The 14,333-nt window shown below is 43.2% G+C and overlaps 2 protein-coding genes across 2 annotated transcripts; both read right to left on the reverse strand.

Moving 5' to 3' along the window:
• Window positions 1–3,538: 3,538 nt before the first annotated feature.
• On the reverse strand, window positions 3,539–7,398 carry LOC136354899 (uncharacterized). Its single transcript, XM_066306738.1, has 5 exons — window positions 4,800–7,398; window positions 4,519–4,692; window positions 4,158–4,424; window positions 3,965–4,063; window positions 3,539–3,885 (listed from the first exon to the last, which is right to left on the reverse strand). The coding sequence occupies exons 1-3, from the start codon at window positions 5,924–5,926 to the stop codon at window positions 4,289–4,291; spliced, it is 1,437 nt and encodes a 478-aa protein (XP_066162835.1). The 5' UTR covers window positions 5,927–7,398; the 3' UTR covers window positions 3,539–3,885; window positions 3,965–4,063; window positions 4,158–4,288.
• Window positions 7,399–8,348: 950 nt separating this feature from the next.
• On the reverse strand, window positions 8,349–13,445 carry LOC136355932 (uncharacterized). Its single transcript, XM_066309244.1, has 2 exons — window positions 12,832–13,445; window positions 8,349–11,772 (listed from the first exon to the last, which is right to left on the reverse strand). The coding sequence occupies exon 2, from the start codon at window positions 10,954–10,956 to the stop codon at window positions 9,973–9,975; it is 984 nt and encodes a 327-aa protein (XP_066165341.1). The 5' UTR covers window positions 10,957–11,772; window positions 12,832–13,445; the 3' UTR covers window positions 8,349–9,972.
• Window positions 13,446–14,333: the final 888 nt, after the last annotated feature.

Consider the following 14,333-nt stretch of genomic DNA (forward strand, 5'->3'; position numbering starts at 1 on the left):
TCTCTTTAAAATTTCTTTTCATGGTTTTAATTTATAGCACGTGCTATTATCATAAGTGGATTTTTTAACTGATACTCCCTCCATCCTAAAAAAGACCAACCTAAACAATAATAGGATATTACATAGTACAACGAATCTGAAAATGAGTATGTCCAAATTTGTTGTACTATATAATGTTTCATCGTTGTTTAGGTTGATTTTTTTTTACAGAGAAAGTACGTTAGAAATAAAACTGGACTATTTTTTAAGAAAAAATAGTGATATCTAGCACTGCATGCACCTGCCACGAAACAAGCTAAGATCTCCACGAGTGCTGCAAACCTTGGACTGGGCCTAATTGTATGAACGCTAGTACTAGCTAGCGAGCAATAATTGGCTAGGCTACTATTATATGCATCGACGTGTCAGGTCAGTCTCATGAATAATCATCGTCGTCCTCATCATCAATTCATCGTCTCATCATCTCTTGCTTCCTTTGCTCGCGCTGTCCCATCGGGATCGCACATACATTTACGCGCTCAGCTCGATCGATCTCGCCTAGTCACCTCACCGATCCGGTCGTGTGCTGTATGCTAGCTGCACCTGCACGTACGTGAATGCTCTCATTTAGTTTTTCTCGGTAACGAGCACCGTTGATTGATTAGCATCCAAGTGTGGCTATTAACGCATTTACTCCTTTCATCCCACGATAACTGAATGGAACGACATATCCTGATCATACAAATTTAGACAGGAGTCTATACAGATTCGTATGACTAAAATATACCTCACCCATATATGCCTCGGATGTAAGTTACTACACTTTATTAATTCCAGAAAAAAAATATTGAGAGAAACGTTTGCATGTGATATTCACAGGAGTTAAATTTTCGGCCGCCCACATAGCACATTTAAATATGCGTGCTTTCAGCAAATTCAGTGTGATAACAAAGATATAATTGAAAAAGAAAAAAAACTTCACATACACAACTTACCATTCATGCGCACATCGTTTAATCCATATATGTTTTAGGATAAGAAAGAGTGCAATTTAGTCAGTGGTTGATCTGACAAAATTTTCTCCGGTCGACTCACATATATCGTTCAGTTCTAAGTTGCACACGTCAATTATTATACTACTATTTATAGGCCTGGTTTAGTTTCCAAATTTTTTTTTAAAACATCACATCGAATCTTTGGACACATGTATGGAGTATTAAATATAGATAAAAAAAGAAAAACTAATTGCATGGTTTGCATGAAAATCGCGAGATGAATCTTTTGAGTCTAATTAATCTATGATTAGCAATAAGTACTGCAGTAACCCACATATGCTAATGACGGATTAATTAGGCTTAATAAATTCATCTCGTGGTTTCCAGGCGAGTTATGAAATTAGGTTTTTCATTCGTGTCCAAAAACCCCTTCGACATCTGGCCAAACGTCCGATGTGACACCCAAAAATTTTCTTTTCGCGAACTAAACACACCCTTACATTTGAAAGCTTTCCATCTAACAAAAAGAACCAAATGTTATATAGCTACTCCTTTTCTAAAACAGACAAATCACTTACCTGTGGAGGGTTTGGTCATGAGGCATAATAACATATAAGCAAGATCAGCAAACAAAATTTAAAAATACAGTGGCTCCACATGTCATGTCTTTCCTTTCCTCCACCTCGTTCTCCATTAGACCAACTCACGCGGATTAATATATAGTTGGTCAAAGTTAGGATACGATGATAGCAGGGCATACACTTCCAATGTGAGACGGAGGCACCAACTAACAACGCTAACTAAAATTTAATGAAGGAGAAACCGAACAGATCAAACAATTGTATTTGAGTATGACATGCATGATAATGTCTTAGAACATTAGTTCTAGCAGATGAAACAAATAAGAGATTGGGACAATGCACACCGCTCAAGTATATATACACATGTGGAAGAGAGAGGGGAGAGAGATGACATGGAGGAAGAAGAGAAACATGTATGACTTATGGGGCCCATCTTTTATGGCTACTTAATTTCAAACCTTATTAATTTGGTTGCCACATTATGACCATCTAGCCAAACTACTACATGTGCACATGTGCTATATAGGACCAAAGGCGCCTCGGATTCGGCTCAAGGTTGAAGTGTTATGGGTGTACCGTGTCAGGTATTGGTGATAAGATGTGAAAATTGGACTAAGGCGACCCGGGGTAAATCGAGCCCCTCTCAATGTGGTGAGAATAGAAACACAAGATAAAGATGATGGCAATTGTGCCGGTGGTTATGGTACCAAAGGTGAAGGATGAAAAGATAGGTTACCTTGGTTATGTAGAAATCAGAGTGGTAGATTTGGAAATCAGGAGATTGTCTTCCGTTGCGATGACATCACAATTAAAGAGACAAAGCAACGATGAGAATGGTCGTGAAAAGGTTGCATGAGGTGGACGGCGACACTAATAACTTCTAACATGTTGACAAAGAGACTAAGGATTAATTGGGGAAAATAATATAAACAACTTAATAATTATTTATTTTCTCAGTCCTAAAATATATAGTACTTTAGTAACGGATTTGACGTCGATTAATACTATCGGTCTAGAAATGATGTTAAATTCTCTAGCAGGTTAAAGTATCTTTTAGGACGTACGGATGGAGAAAATCATAATGATGATTTGAACAAACATATATATCTACATATTGCCAATATATACGTCTACCTAATTAAAAGGATTTTCACATACGTTGTGGTCCATCTATATATGCTGCGTGTGCACGAACGGATCGGTGGTCAGGAGAGAAATGCGCATAGTAGGGAATCTGGTGCATGTTACTCTTCTCTGCTTTATGGGAAACAATCTGCATGAGATGTTGCGGATGAACCAGCCTACATGCCTAAGCTGAGATGACGTTCTAACCAGCTGTACAGTCCAATGCTCCTGGACCAAAACATGTAATATTTGATGCTCCACTACCACTGCAGTACTGCACCACCAAATGGCTACACTGACATTTCGTACACTGCTCTTAATTTCAAATGTTTTTTTCGTGGTGGCTATTGCCAGCTTCAATCGTACTATCTACGTACGTACATATTTATAGGTTAGTACAATAGATGATGTGAAATAGTAATTAATTAGTTCGTATTTTTCTTGTTGGAAAGGGTAAAAAATAAGACTTAAAAGTGCCCTTTATACACTGGTGAAGAAACCCTTTGTAGTCCCGGTTCGTAACCCCCCTTTAGTCCCGGTTTCCAAACCGGGACTACCAATCCGGGACTAAAGATCGCTATCTTTAGTCCCGGGTGAAATAACCGGGACTAAAGATCGATCTTTAGTCCCGGTTGGTAATCCCAACCGGGACTAAAAGATGGCTCATTCGTCCCGGTTGGTAACATCCCGGTTGGTGTTACCAACCGGGACTAAAGATCGAGCTGACCTTTTTTTTTTGCATGGCCCTGTTGCTGCATGGTTTATATATATATAAACCATGTTTCAGTACATATATGCATATATAATATATGCATATATATATTATATTATATTTATATATGTTTCAATACATATGTACATGTGCATAATATATATGTATTTATACATATTTATATTATGCAAATGCATATGTATATATATATATGACCAAAATATATTTACATTATAGAAAATGTGTACACATGCATATAGAAACATATGTAGTCATGTATTAATTACAATCCATTATATGTCCTAGCTAGCTACGATTTCGACGTAGTAGTAGTCGCTAGCTCAGAAGCTAAGAACCTATAAATTGTGTTTCCGTCATAGTAGAATTCACCCTTGGGATCAAGGATTTGTTCGTTGATGAATCCCATGAGTTGTTCTTGAACCGCCGCGATAAATTCCTTGTGCGTGGTCAGGTTATCCCTCATGCGAATAAACTATATGAATGTATGAAATTGATTAGTAATTAAACAAGAAATTGATACGTAATGAAATTTTGAATTTATTTGTACGTACATTGAGCTCTCTTGTGGTAATGATTTGGTCTGCAAGGCAGTGGCAATACTCGTACACGTAATAGCCGCACAAGTTAGTTCCCTTCTTTTGCTTTGCGCACTACAAATAAATAACAAACAACGAGAGATCTAATTAATATACACTTGTATGTATTTGAATCGGAGAAATATAAATGTAGAGCATGTGTACTCACAGGAAATTTGAACTTCCGCCTAAGTCTTTCTCTCCATTTGCCGCGGACCAAATGACGGAACCGATACCAAGCCCAAATGGAGTTTAAAGCTATGATTCGTAGTAGCAATTAACATAATAAGATTTTCTTAATTAACAGAGGAACATATGACGGTACCTGTCTATAAGTTCGAAAACCTTGTCAAACATAGACTCTTTTTTATCCATTGAGTCATATACGTTGACGGTGCAGGCCGACAGGTCGAAGAGTAAAAGCACCCAGTGGAATCTGCAATGTGCGTGGGATGCATTATATATGAAACACTTAGCAAGTTCGTACGGCAATGAAATTTGGTATAGGAAGACAGTAAAATTAAACTAACTCTGTGTTGTACGGCAACAGTATGAACGTCTTGTAATGCTGCGCCTTCAGGAGATGGACGAGATTGTCCTCTGTGGCTTGCGGATATTGGTCGAGCATTGTGACGTTTACTTTCCGAGGGTCGATGAATCCAGTATCGAAAACCCCCCGCCGTCGGGCCCTTTGAATCTCCATTCTACAACGATAAAAGGGAGTATATTATTTTTTATAGTCTACTTATATACAAGGACCTAATTAATTAAAGGAGACGTAGTAAGAAATCTAACTGAACGATATACTTACAAAATCCAGCAACTCATAATAGAGACGTCGAGGGTGTCCAGCTGGTATAGTTCGTAGATTCCCTTGAAATTGATCCAGAGAATTTCATCTCCTTGCAAGAAGTCCGTGTCCCTAATCCTCGCTCCGATCATCTCTCTACCGGTGGCGCTCATCTCCATGTACAGCTGATGGAACTTGTACATTTGTGTGGGTAGGGACTGCAGCAGCTCAGGCTTGACAAGCGGTTTACTGAGTTCGTACATGTATTTCACTTCCGCCTTTTCGATTGGTGCGACTCCTAGCAATTGATCCGTAGTTAGACCGGTGTCAGTAATAAATTCTTCTATCGTCATTTCTTTACCGGTCACCAACGGCTCGATCTCCTGGTTTGGTTGCTCTCCAAGCTGAGGGACTGGTTTGGACTTTCCAGAAGATGCTTTCTTCAGCGTTCGCTCATAGTCCGATAGCTTAATGGCCTCCTTGGCAGGTGCAGACATACCCTTGAAGAAGTTCATGACACTCAGGTCTATAGGAATCTTCTTTTCTGGACTTCGAGGCTTGAATTGTCTCTTGACTTCTGATGCCACGTAAGCGTCAAGCTCCTCTTGCGTGCAATCGTACCCCGGGTCCTTGTTCTTGGCGGCATCAATTTTCGCCTTCTTCGTTGCCCTTCTGTGGGTAGGTGGTGGAGCTTGGGGGGCCCTTGACTTTGAAGGTGCCGGAAGAGGAGCTTGCGGAGGAGTCGGTGTAGGAGACCGAGGAGGAGTCGGTGCAGGAGCCTGAGGAGGAGTCGGTGCAGGAGCCTGAGGTGGAGACGGTGCTGGAGCATGAGGAGGAGACGGTGCAGGATCCTGAGGAGGAGACGGTGCAGGATCCTGAGGAGGAGATGGCGGAGCCGGAGGAGATGGTGCACGAGACGCCGCTTGTCGCCTAGGGAGGATGATGTACCGCTTGCGCCATAGAATAATTGCATGGCTTGTGTCTCGTAGATGCGTCTCACTGTCTCCTCCAGGGTAATCCAGCTCGAGGTCCTCGTACGCGCCTTCAACCAACTCAACTTCGACCTTGGAGTATCCTGCTGGAATCAGCCTGCAGTGATAAGTACCTGAAGAGTCCGTTGGGATGGCCATGCCCGACGCCACCTTCATGTGGTGAGAGGTTATTTATTAGTAATCAACATATATAAGCAGCAACTAGCGAAATGGGCAAATCTAAAATATATAAACTGCGAGCTTACCTTTATTGATAAGTTCTTGAAAGGAATATGCAGCTCACATGGTGTCCGCTGAGTGATGTCATCAACGGGGCAGGTGGATTCGTCCTGGGTTTGCATGGCGTCCATGCTCTGTGATCCTACCTGCCCCGTTGAGGCGCAGCTGCTACGGTTTCCTGACGGGCTCACCATTGCAGGAGGAATGGTCGGTTGGGGATCATTGGACTGATGTGCGGCCATGCGTTCATCAACCTTCCTTGCCACCTCCTCTTGCATGCTGAGCTTGTAGCTCGATACCCTGAACTCAAGATCTGCAATCTTCGCCTCGGTATCTCTCTTGCTCCTCATCCGACTCCTGTACGTGTGGATGTCCTCCTTGAACCCAATCTTCCAAGGAATCACCCATTTCCCTCGTGTTCATCCTGGATGCTCTGGAGTCTGCAGGGCGAGTGACAGCTCGTCCCTCTCTCTATCCGGTCGGAACATGCCCTGAGAAGAGGCTTCCACTGCATCTGTTAGTCGACGCGCAGCCTCTCATATCTGATCATCGAAGACCAGTGAGCCATCAGCTGGGTTGAGCGTTCCACCGTGAGCATAGTACCAGAACTTCGATCGTTCCGGCCAATTAGCGGTGGCCGGTTCGATATCCCTCTCAAGCAACCTAGCCTCCATCTCCTCCCACTTCGGCATCGCGACGCTATAGCCGCCTGACCCCAAGTGGTGATGGTACTTCTTCTTGGCGGCATTTTCTTTGTTTCTTTCCATCATCGCCTGCCCTTGTTCACCTGTCTTATATGCAACGAACTCGTCCCAGTGATCCCTTAGCTTTGGGAATGTGTCAAAGTTCGGTGTCTGCCCCTTCAAGATATATTTCTTGTACAACTCTCCCTTGAAGCTCTGAAACTGTTCTGCCATTTTCTTCAGAGTCCACCTTTTCACTTTGTCCTCTGTACCCGCGGGAAGGGTGAATGTCTCGAGCATTGTGGTCCACAGCATCTCTTTCTCCGAATCTGGGACAAAGCTCTCATGATCTCCGCGTGCCCTTGTTCTGCGCCAGTACACCGTACTGACAGGCACGTTATCCCGCACAACCCAACCGCTATGACGTACATAGTTCTTGGTGGCTTCTGCCGGGGCACTAGGTCGGCCGTCTTCGTCCACTTCCATTATGATGTGCCGACCCTCAAGCTTCTTCGTGGCACCTCGTTGCCCGCGTGCCCTCTTCTGTCCAGCGGAGGGTTGACTTGCACTATCCTCCTCCTCCTGGTTCCCCTCCACATCCCTTTCAACGTGCCCCTCCTGGTTCCCCTCCGCATCCCTCTGCACGTTCCCTTCCTCGTTCAAATACTGGTTTAGATCCTCATTCCCCTCTTCTTCGTTCCAGTACTGGCTGCTTCCCTCCGCGATTATATCGTACAATATCTGTTCCTCATCGTGATCAGCCATCTGTTCATACATGAAACAGCTGCTAAGTCATGAGACATTTATGTTTTAACAATCTTATATGCTAACAATCATATGCTAAGTCTAGGTGACGTATATTACAGGACCCTAGCTAGTCAATAAATTATATAGTAAGTCTAATTACAAATCTAATAATCTTATATTAAAACTTAAATAATCTTATACTAAAACTCAAATAGTGATAAATGCTAAGTCTAGGTGACGTATATTACAGTACCCTAGCAAGTCAATAAATTATATAGTAAGTCTAATTACAAATCTAATAATCTTATATTAAAACTTAAATAATCTTATATAAAACTCAAATAGTGATAAATGCTAAGTCTAGGTGACGTATATTACAGGACCCTAGCTAGTCAATAAATTATATAGTAAGTCTAATTACAAATCTAATAATCTTATATTAAAACTTAAATAATCTTATACTAAAACTAAAATAGTGATAAATGCTAAGTCTAGGTGACGTATATTACAGGACCCTAGCTAGTCAATAAATTATATAGTAAGTATAATTACAAATCTAATAATCTTATATTAAAACTTAAATAATCTTATACTAAAACTCAAATAGTGATAAATGCTAAGCCTAGGTGACGTATATTACAGGACCCTAGCTAGTCAATAAATTATATAGTAAGTCTAATTACAAATCTAATAATCTTATATTAAAACTTAAATAATCTTATATTATATAGTGAATGCCACGTGCATGATTTAAAACTTTTAAAAATTCAAATATTCATATATAATTAGCATATGAATGATATTAAATTAATTGTTAACAACTCTAATTAACATATGTAAATGCCACATGCATGATTTAAAAATTTTAAAAATTGTAATTATCGCATATAACTAGCATATACATGATTTAAACTTGTTAAAACCTCTAATAATCGTGCGTAATTAACATATGCCATACATCAATTGATTTATATGGATAATCAATACATCCAAAATAGTTTACATCGTGTACACAATAATTACGGCAATACATCGGCGGTGACGGTTGACCGCACGTACTTTCTCCTCACTATTGTTCTCTCCTTGTGATCGCTACATGAGTAAGGGGTGTCTTCATTTGATAAGAGGATGCTAGGGTCAATCGTCACCGTGAAAGGGGGTTGCCCATCCAACTGATCGTAATCCTCGTCAGTCTTGTCCTCAACTCCGACGATTTTTCTTTTGCCTGGGAGAACCACGTGACGCTTAGACTCGTCAAGCCCTCTGCCCTTCTTTCCTTTGCTAGACATGTCCTTCACGTAAAAGACTTGCGTTACATCATTGGCAAGGACAAAAGGTTCGTCCGAGTATCCAACCTTGTTAAGGTCAACCGTTGTCATCCCACTATCATCAATCATTACGCCTCCACCAGTCAACCTAACCCATTGGCACCGGAACAGAGGGACCTTGAGAGGACCATAGTCAAGTTCCCATATGGCCTCGATGGCACCGTAATACGTGCCAGTTGTTCCATCGTGTCCCATGGCATCGACACAAACAGCGTTGTTTTGGTTCGTGCTCTTCATGTCTTGGGCCTCTCGTGTAGAATGTGTACCCATTGATCTCATATCCCTGGAATGTCGCGATCGACCCAGACGGTCCCCTCGCCAGGAAGGCAAGTTGTTGGTTGATCGACTCGTTACCCATGAGATGTTGTCGTATCCACGCGGGGAAAGTATCAATGTGATGCCGTGTAATCCATGCATCGGACTTACCGATGTTCCTGGCGCGAACTAGAGCCAAGTGCTCCTCGATGTAAGGAGCTACCAATGAAGATTGTTGCAGAACCGTGGAATGGGCTTTACGGAATAAATTGTTGTCTACCGTCATTATTGCTTTCCTTCCGAGAGTTCCCTTTCCCCGTAGTCTCCCTTCATGGTGTGATTCAGGTACCCCAATTGGGCGAAGATCTTCGATAAATTCTACGCAAAATTCGATGACCTCCTCTGTTCCATAACCCTAGGCGATGCTTGCCTCTGGACGAGCACGGTTACGAACATACTTCTTCAGAACGCCCATGTACCTCTCGAAAGGAAACATGTTGTGTAGGTACACAGGCCCGAGAATACTGATCTCTTTCACAAGGTGACAAAGTAGATGCGTCATTATATTGAAAAATGAAGGTGGAAATATCAACTCAAAACTGACGAGACATTGCACCACATCATTCTGAAGGGCTTCTAATCTATCCGGATCGATGACCTTCTGCGAAATTGCGTTCATGAATGCATATAGCTTTGTTATTGTTGCCCGGACATTGTCTGGAAGGATACCCCTTATTACAACTGGTAGCAGTTGTGTCATCAACACGTGACAGTCATGAGACTTTAGGTTTGTAAACTTCTTCTCCTTCGTGCTTATTATTCGCTTGATATTCGTGGAGTATCCAGACGGTACCTTTATGCTCTCCAAGCATTCAAACATACTTTCCTTCTCTGCCTTGCTAAGAGTGTAGCTGGCTGGACTCAAGTAATGGCTTCCTTTCTCCTTTGGTTCCAGGTGAAGGTCGCCGCGTTATTCCATATGCTTCAGATCATTACGTGCTTCCAGTGTATCTTTCAACTTTCCGTATACACCTAGGAAGCCAAGAAGGTTTACGCAAAGGTTCTTAGTGAGGTGCATCACGTCGATTGCGTGGCGTACGACCAAGAATTCCCAATAGGGTAACTCCCAAAATATAGAGTTCTTTTTCCACATCGCCGCGTGACCATCTTCGCTCTCTATAGGCTGGCTTCCAGGCCCCTTTCCGAACACTACTTTTAGATCTTTAACCATAGCAAACACTGTTTTCCCGTTGCGATGTTTAGGCTTCGTACGGTGGTCAGCCTTATGTTCGAAGTGCTTGCCTTTCTTCCGTACCGGGTGGTTTGCTGCAAGGAATCGACAATGACCCATGTATACAACCTTCCTACAGTTCTTAAGATACGTACTTTCTGTTTCATCCATACAGTGAGTGCAAGCCTTGTACCCCTTGTTGGACTGTCCGGATAGGTTGCTAAGTGCAGGCCAATCGTTGATGGTTACGAACAGCAGCGCTCGTATGTTAAACTCCTCCTGTTTGTCCTCGTCCCACATGGGGACACCTTCCTTCTTCCACAACAGCTTAAGATCTTCGACCAGTGGTCTTAGGTACACATCGATGTCGTTACCAGGTTGCTTGGGGCCTTGAATAATAATCGGCATCATTATGTACTTCCTCTTCATGCATAGCCAGGGCGGGAGGTTGTAGATACACATCGTAACGGGCCAAGTGCTACGGCCACTGCTCATCTCTCCAAAAGGATTCATGCCATCCGTACTCAAACCAAACCGTATGTTTCGTGCGTCCTTTCCAAATTCTTTAAATTTTCTATCTATGTTTCGCCACTGCGAACCATCGGCGAGGTGTCTCAGCATCCCGTCCTGTTGACGCTCTTCAGCGTGCCATCGCATCATCCTAGCATTCCCCTTGTTCCTGAACAAACGCCTTATCCGTGGTATTATAGGGAAATACCACATCACCTTAGCAGGAATTCTCTTCTTTGTTAGCTACCCGTCAACTTCTCCTGGATCATCTCGTCTAATCTTGTATCGTAGTGCTTTGCAAATAGGGCATGCTTCTAGGTTCTCATACTCCTCACCGCGATATAGGATACAATCATTCGGACATACGTGAATCTTCTGAACTTCCAGTCCTAGCGGGCAGACTATTTTCTTAGCCTCGTACGTTGTCTCGGGCAATTTGTTTCCCTCCGGAAGAATGTTCTTGACGAGTTTCAATAAATCGCCAAATGCCTTGTCACTAACCCCATTTTTTGCCTTCCATTGCAAGAACTCCATAGTGGTATCCAACTTTTTGTGCCCCTGCTCGCAACCTGGGTACAATGAAGTTCTGTGGTCCTCTAACATCTTGTCCAATTTATGGGCTCCCTTTTCACTTTCGCAGTCCTCCTTGGCGTCCTGCAACATCTGACCAAGATCATCCGCAACGTCGTTACCATCAGCATCCCTTTCCTCCTCGCCCGTTTGATTTCCTTCAAATACAACGTACTGAGCAAAGTCCGGAATATTGTCGTCTTCCACTTCATCTTCTTCCATTTCAACACCTTGCTCTCCGTGGGATGTCCAACAATTATAGCTTGGCATGAACCCCGACTCAAACAAGTGGAAATGAATAGTCCTGGATGCAGAATACTCCTTCTGATTCTTACACTTATTGCATGGACAACAAATAAAACCCCTTTGCCTGTTAGCTTCGGCCACTCTCAAAAAATAGTGCACGCCGTCAATAAACTCTTTGGACCGCCGGTCATCGTACATCCATTGCCGATCCATCTACATGAGTCGAGAAAAAATCGTACAAAAATAATTATTCTTACAATAATGACAGTCATACAATAATTATAAGATAATTACAAACTGTTTCAACAGTCATACAATAATGACATATCTTTATTCATACAAAAATCATAAAATATTACACCAAATAATTCTTATTTACTATTTCTAAAGTTTTAAACTAATTTTAATGTGTTTTACTTCTTTTAATTTTCATTTTAGTTTGTTTTCTAGTATTCAAGATTAACTCTCACTATAGTTTTCCTTCTCAACTATTTTATAAAACCTTCTTTAGCAAATCAACTAAATTTCTATATATTCTTTCTTCCCCACACAAATTTTCTCCCTTATCAACTTACAACTAAATTTTGGAGACAAAAAAGTGTGCAAAACATAGCTGCAAATGTAATATGACAAAAAAAAACATTGGAGGATGAAGTTGCAAACCTTTTAGGAACCTCCGATTTGTATGTAATCACCAAAATAAATTCACTAGAAATTTTGGCATGACCTCCCCTCTTTTTTGAAGAAATTTTGAACCTTGCTCGGGCAGCTGGAGGAGGAAGAAGACATATATATAGGTGTGGGACTTTAGTCCCGGTTGGTGTTACCAACCGGGGCTAAAGATCCCCGAGATCTTTAGTCCCGGTTGGTACCGGGACTAAAGTTACGATCTTTAGTCCCGGTTGGTGTTACCAACCGGGACTAAAGATCCCGGGTGGCCTGACAGGCCCTGACAGCATTTGAACCGGGACTAAAGATCAAATATGCCCGTTACCCTTTTTAACCGGGACTAAAGATCATCTTTAGCCCCGGTTTTTATTGCATCCGGGACTATTGTGGAATTCGGCCGACCGACGAAAGATGGTTTCTCCACCAGTGATAAGTTTAATTTGCTTGCAAGAGCCCATTAATCCAATTGTAGAAGAGATATTTAACGATGGTTCAAAACCGCCATGTCAGTTTCGCCTCCAATCAAAATCAAATAGTATCACTGATGGTTCTACCAATATACGAAAACGGAATTGCTAAAACTCTGTCGACAGAAAATCCTACCTCAAATCTTGCAAATTTTGGATTACTAGATGTGCTTCACGATTCGTGCTCTTCTTCTCCAACTCCGGTGACCACCTCTTCTTCTCCGGCGCCGGCAAACCCAAACTCCGGTAGAGGGCCGACGAATTAAGGTCCCGGGGTGGGGTGGGGTGGGGTGGGGTGGGGTGGGGCGAGGGGGAGGGGGGAGAGAGGGGAGTTCGCCAGCTTTAGAGGGATGGCCATGGGAGGCGGCAGCCCAACGGTGGGCGGCGGATCGGGCGGGCGGTGAGGCGGCGGCGCCGCCGCCGAAGCCACGGGGCTGGAGGACAGCGGCGGGCCGGTGTAGGCGGCGGGGGCAAAGCGGAAAGAGTGGTAGGAGGAGGCGGCCGGTGGTGGCGCCCCGCCGCCGGCGACGGGGAAGACGACGGACAGCTCGCCGCCGCCGGCTTGAGGCAAAGGAGAGGAGAAGGAGGGGGAGGGGGAAGGGGAGGGGGAGGGGGCCGGCCGGGGGGGCCTCGCCGGCGCCGTTGACACCCTTCGGCCAGCCGGCGAGGCCGGGTGGCGGCAGCGGTGGCGGAGGCGGGGGGGAAGCGCTGAGGAGCGGCGGCGCGTGAGGAATCGGGAGAGGAGAGGAATCGTGAGAGGAGAGAGGATTTTTAGGGTTTGGTTGCCTGCACGAATCTTAAAGCAATCGGGTGGTCTAAAATTTGCAAGATTCGGGAGGGGGTTTTTTGTCAAATGATCCATAGACAGTCCCATAGGAAAAACAAAAAAAAAGCAAGGGGAGAGAGAGAGAGAGCCAATCTGTAAGCACAATTGCCATTGTTGCCGTAGGCTACCATTTTAGTCAATACTATCTAAGGGCCAAGACTGCTACTCGATCATTGTTATTGCAGAGACCATCATATATAACACTCTTTAGGACACCCATAATGTTATAGAAAACTAGGTTGTAAACATTGAATGTTACCTTACTGCATGCCCAATAACAACCATTGTGGGAGTGATATATAACTGATACCAAGTCACAAACACTACTATAAGAAGCAAGCACAGTGTTTCCCGACAAAGCCAAATAAAAAAATGGGAGAAAAGCAAGTGGCCATTGATCCTCCCATTGATATTTTTTACCAGTGGACCCCACCTTATTCCCACCCTCACGCATATAAGCATTGTGGAGTGTATCTCCTCCTACTACCATTTGTGATCATCTAGCTAGTCCCACACTAGTACCCAGCTCGGTAGCATATATTGCTGATGGCCTTATCATTGTTCGAGGTATTACATCCAAGGGCAGATTTTCTTTGGCCTATCGCAAAGTCGTATTTGGAAACTAAGAGCCGTCGTATTTGGAAACTAAGAGCCTAGATTTAGAGTCCTATAGAGGTGCAAGGCGGTTGCATGAGGGCTAAACAAGTTGGAGGGTTGGTAATGTGAGGCTGGAGATAAGCAAAGGTGGGGATAAGAGCATGAACAATGTGTGTATCCTTAAGCAATGGTCTTAGTGAAAAAAGCAAGCTTCA

Source organism: Oryza sativa, chromosome 1 (assembly GCF_034140825.1).
Source record: "Oryza sativa Japonica Group chromosome 1, ASM3414082v1".
In the NCBI taxonomy this organism is placed as follows: Eukaryota; Viridiplantae; Streptophyta; class Magnoliopsida; order Poales; family Poaceae; genus Oryza; species Oryza sativa.

Coding starts and splice junctions, on each gene's coding strand:
- LOC136355932 (XM_066309244.1), bottom strand. CDS start 10,956: ATGTGGTATTTCCCTATAATACCACGGATAAGGCGTTTGTTCAGGAAC.
- LOC136354899 (XM_066306738.1), bottom strand. CDS start 5,926: ATGAAGGTGGCGTCGGGCATGGCCATCCCAACGGACTCTTCAGGTACT. Junction 4,693..4,799: donor ATTATGAGTTGCTGGATTTT/GTAAGTATATCG, acceptor TTATCGTTGTAG/AATGGAGATTCAAAGGGCCC. Junction 4,425..4,518: donor CTGTTGCCGTACAACACAGA/GTTAGTTTAATT, acceptor CGCACATTGCAG/ATTCCACTGGGTGCTTTTAC.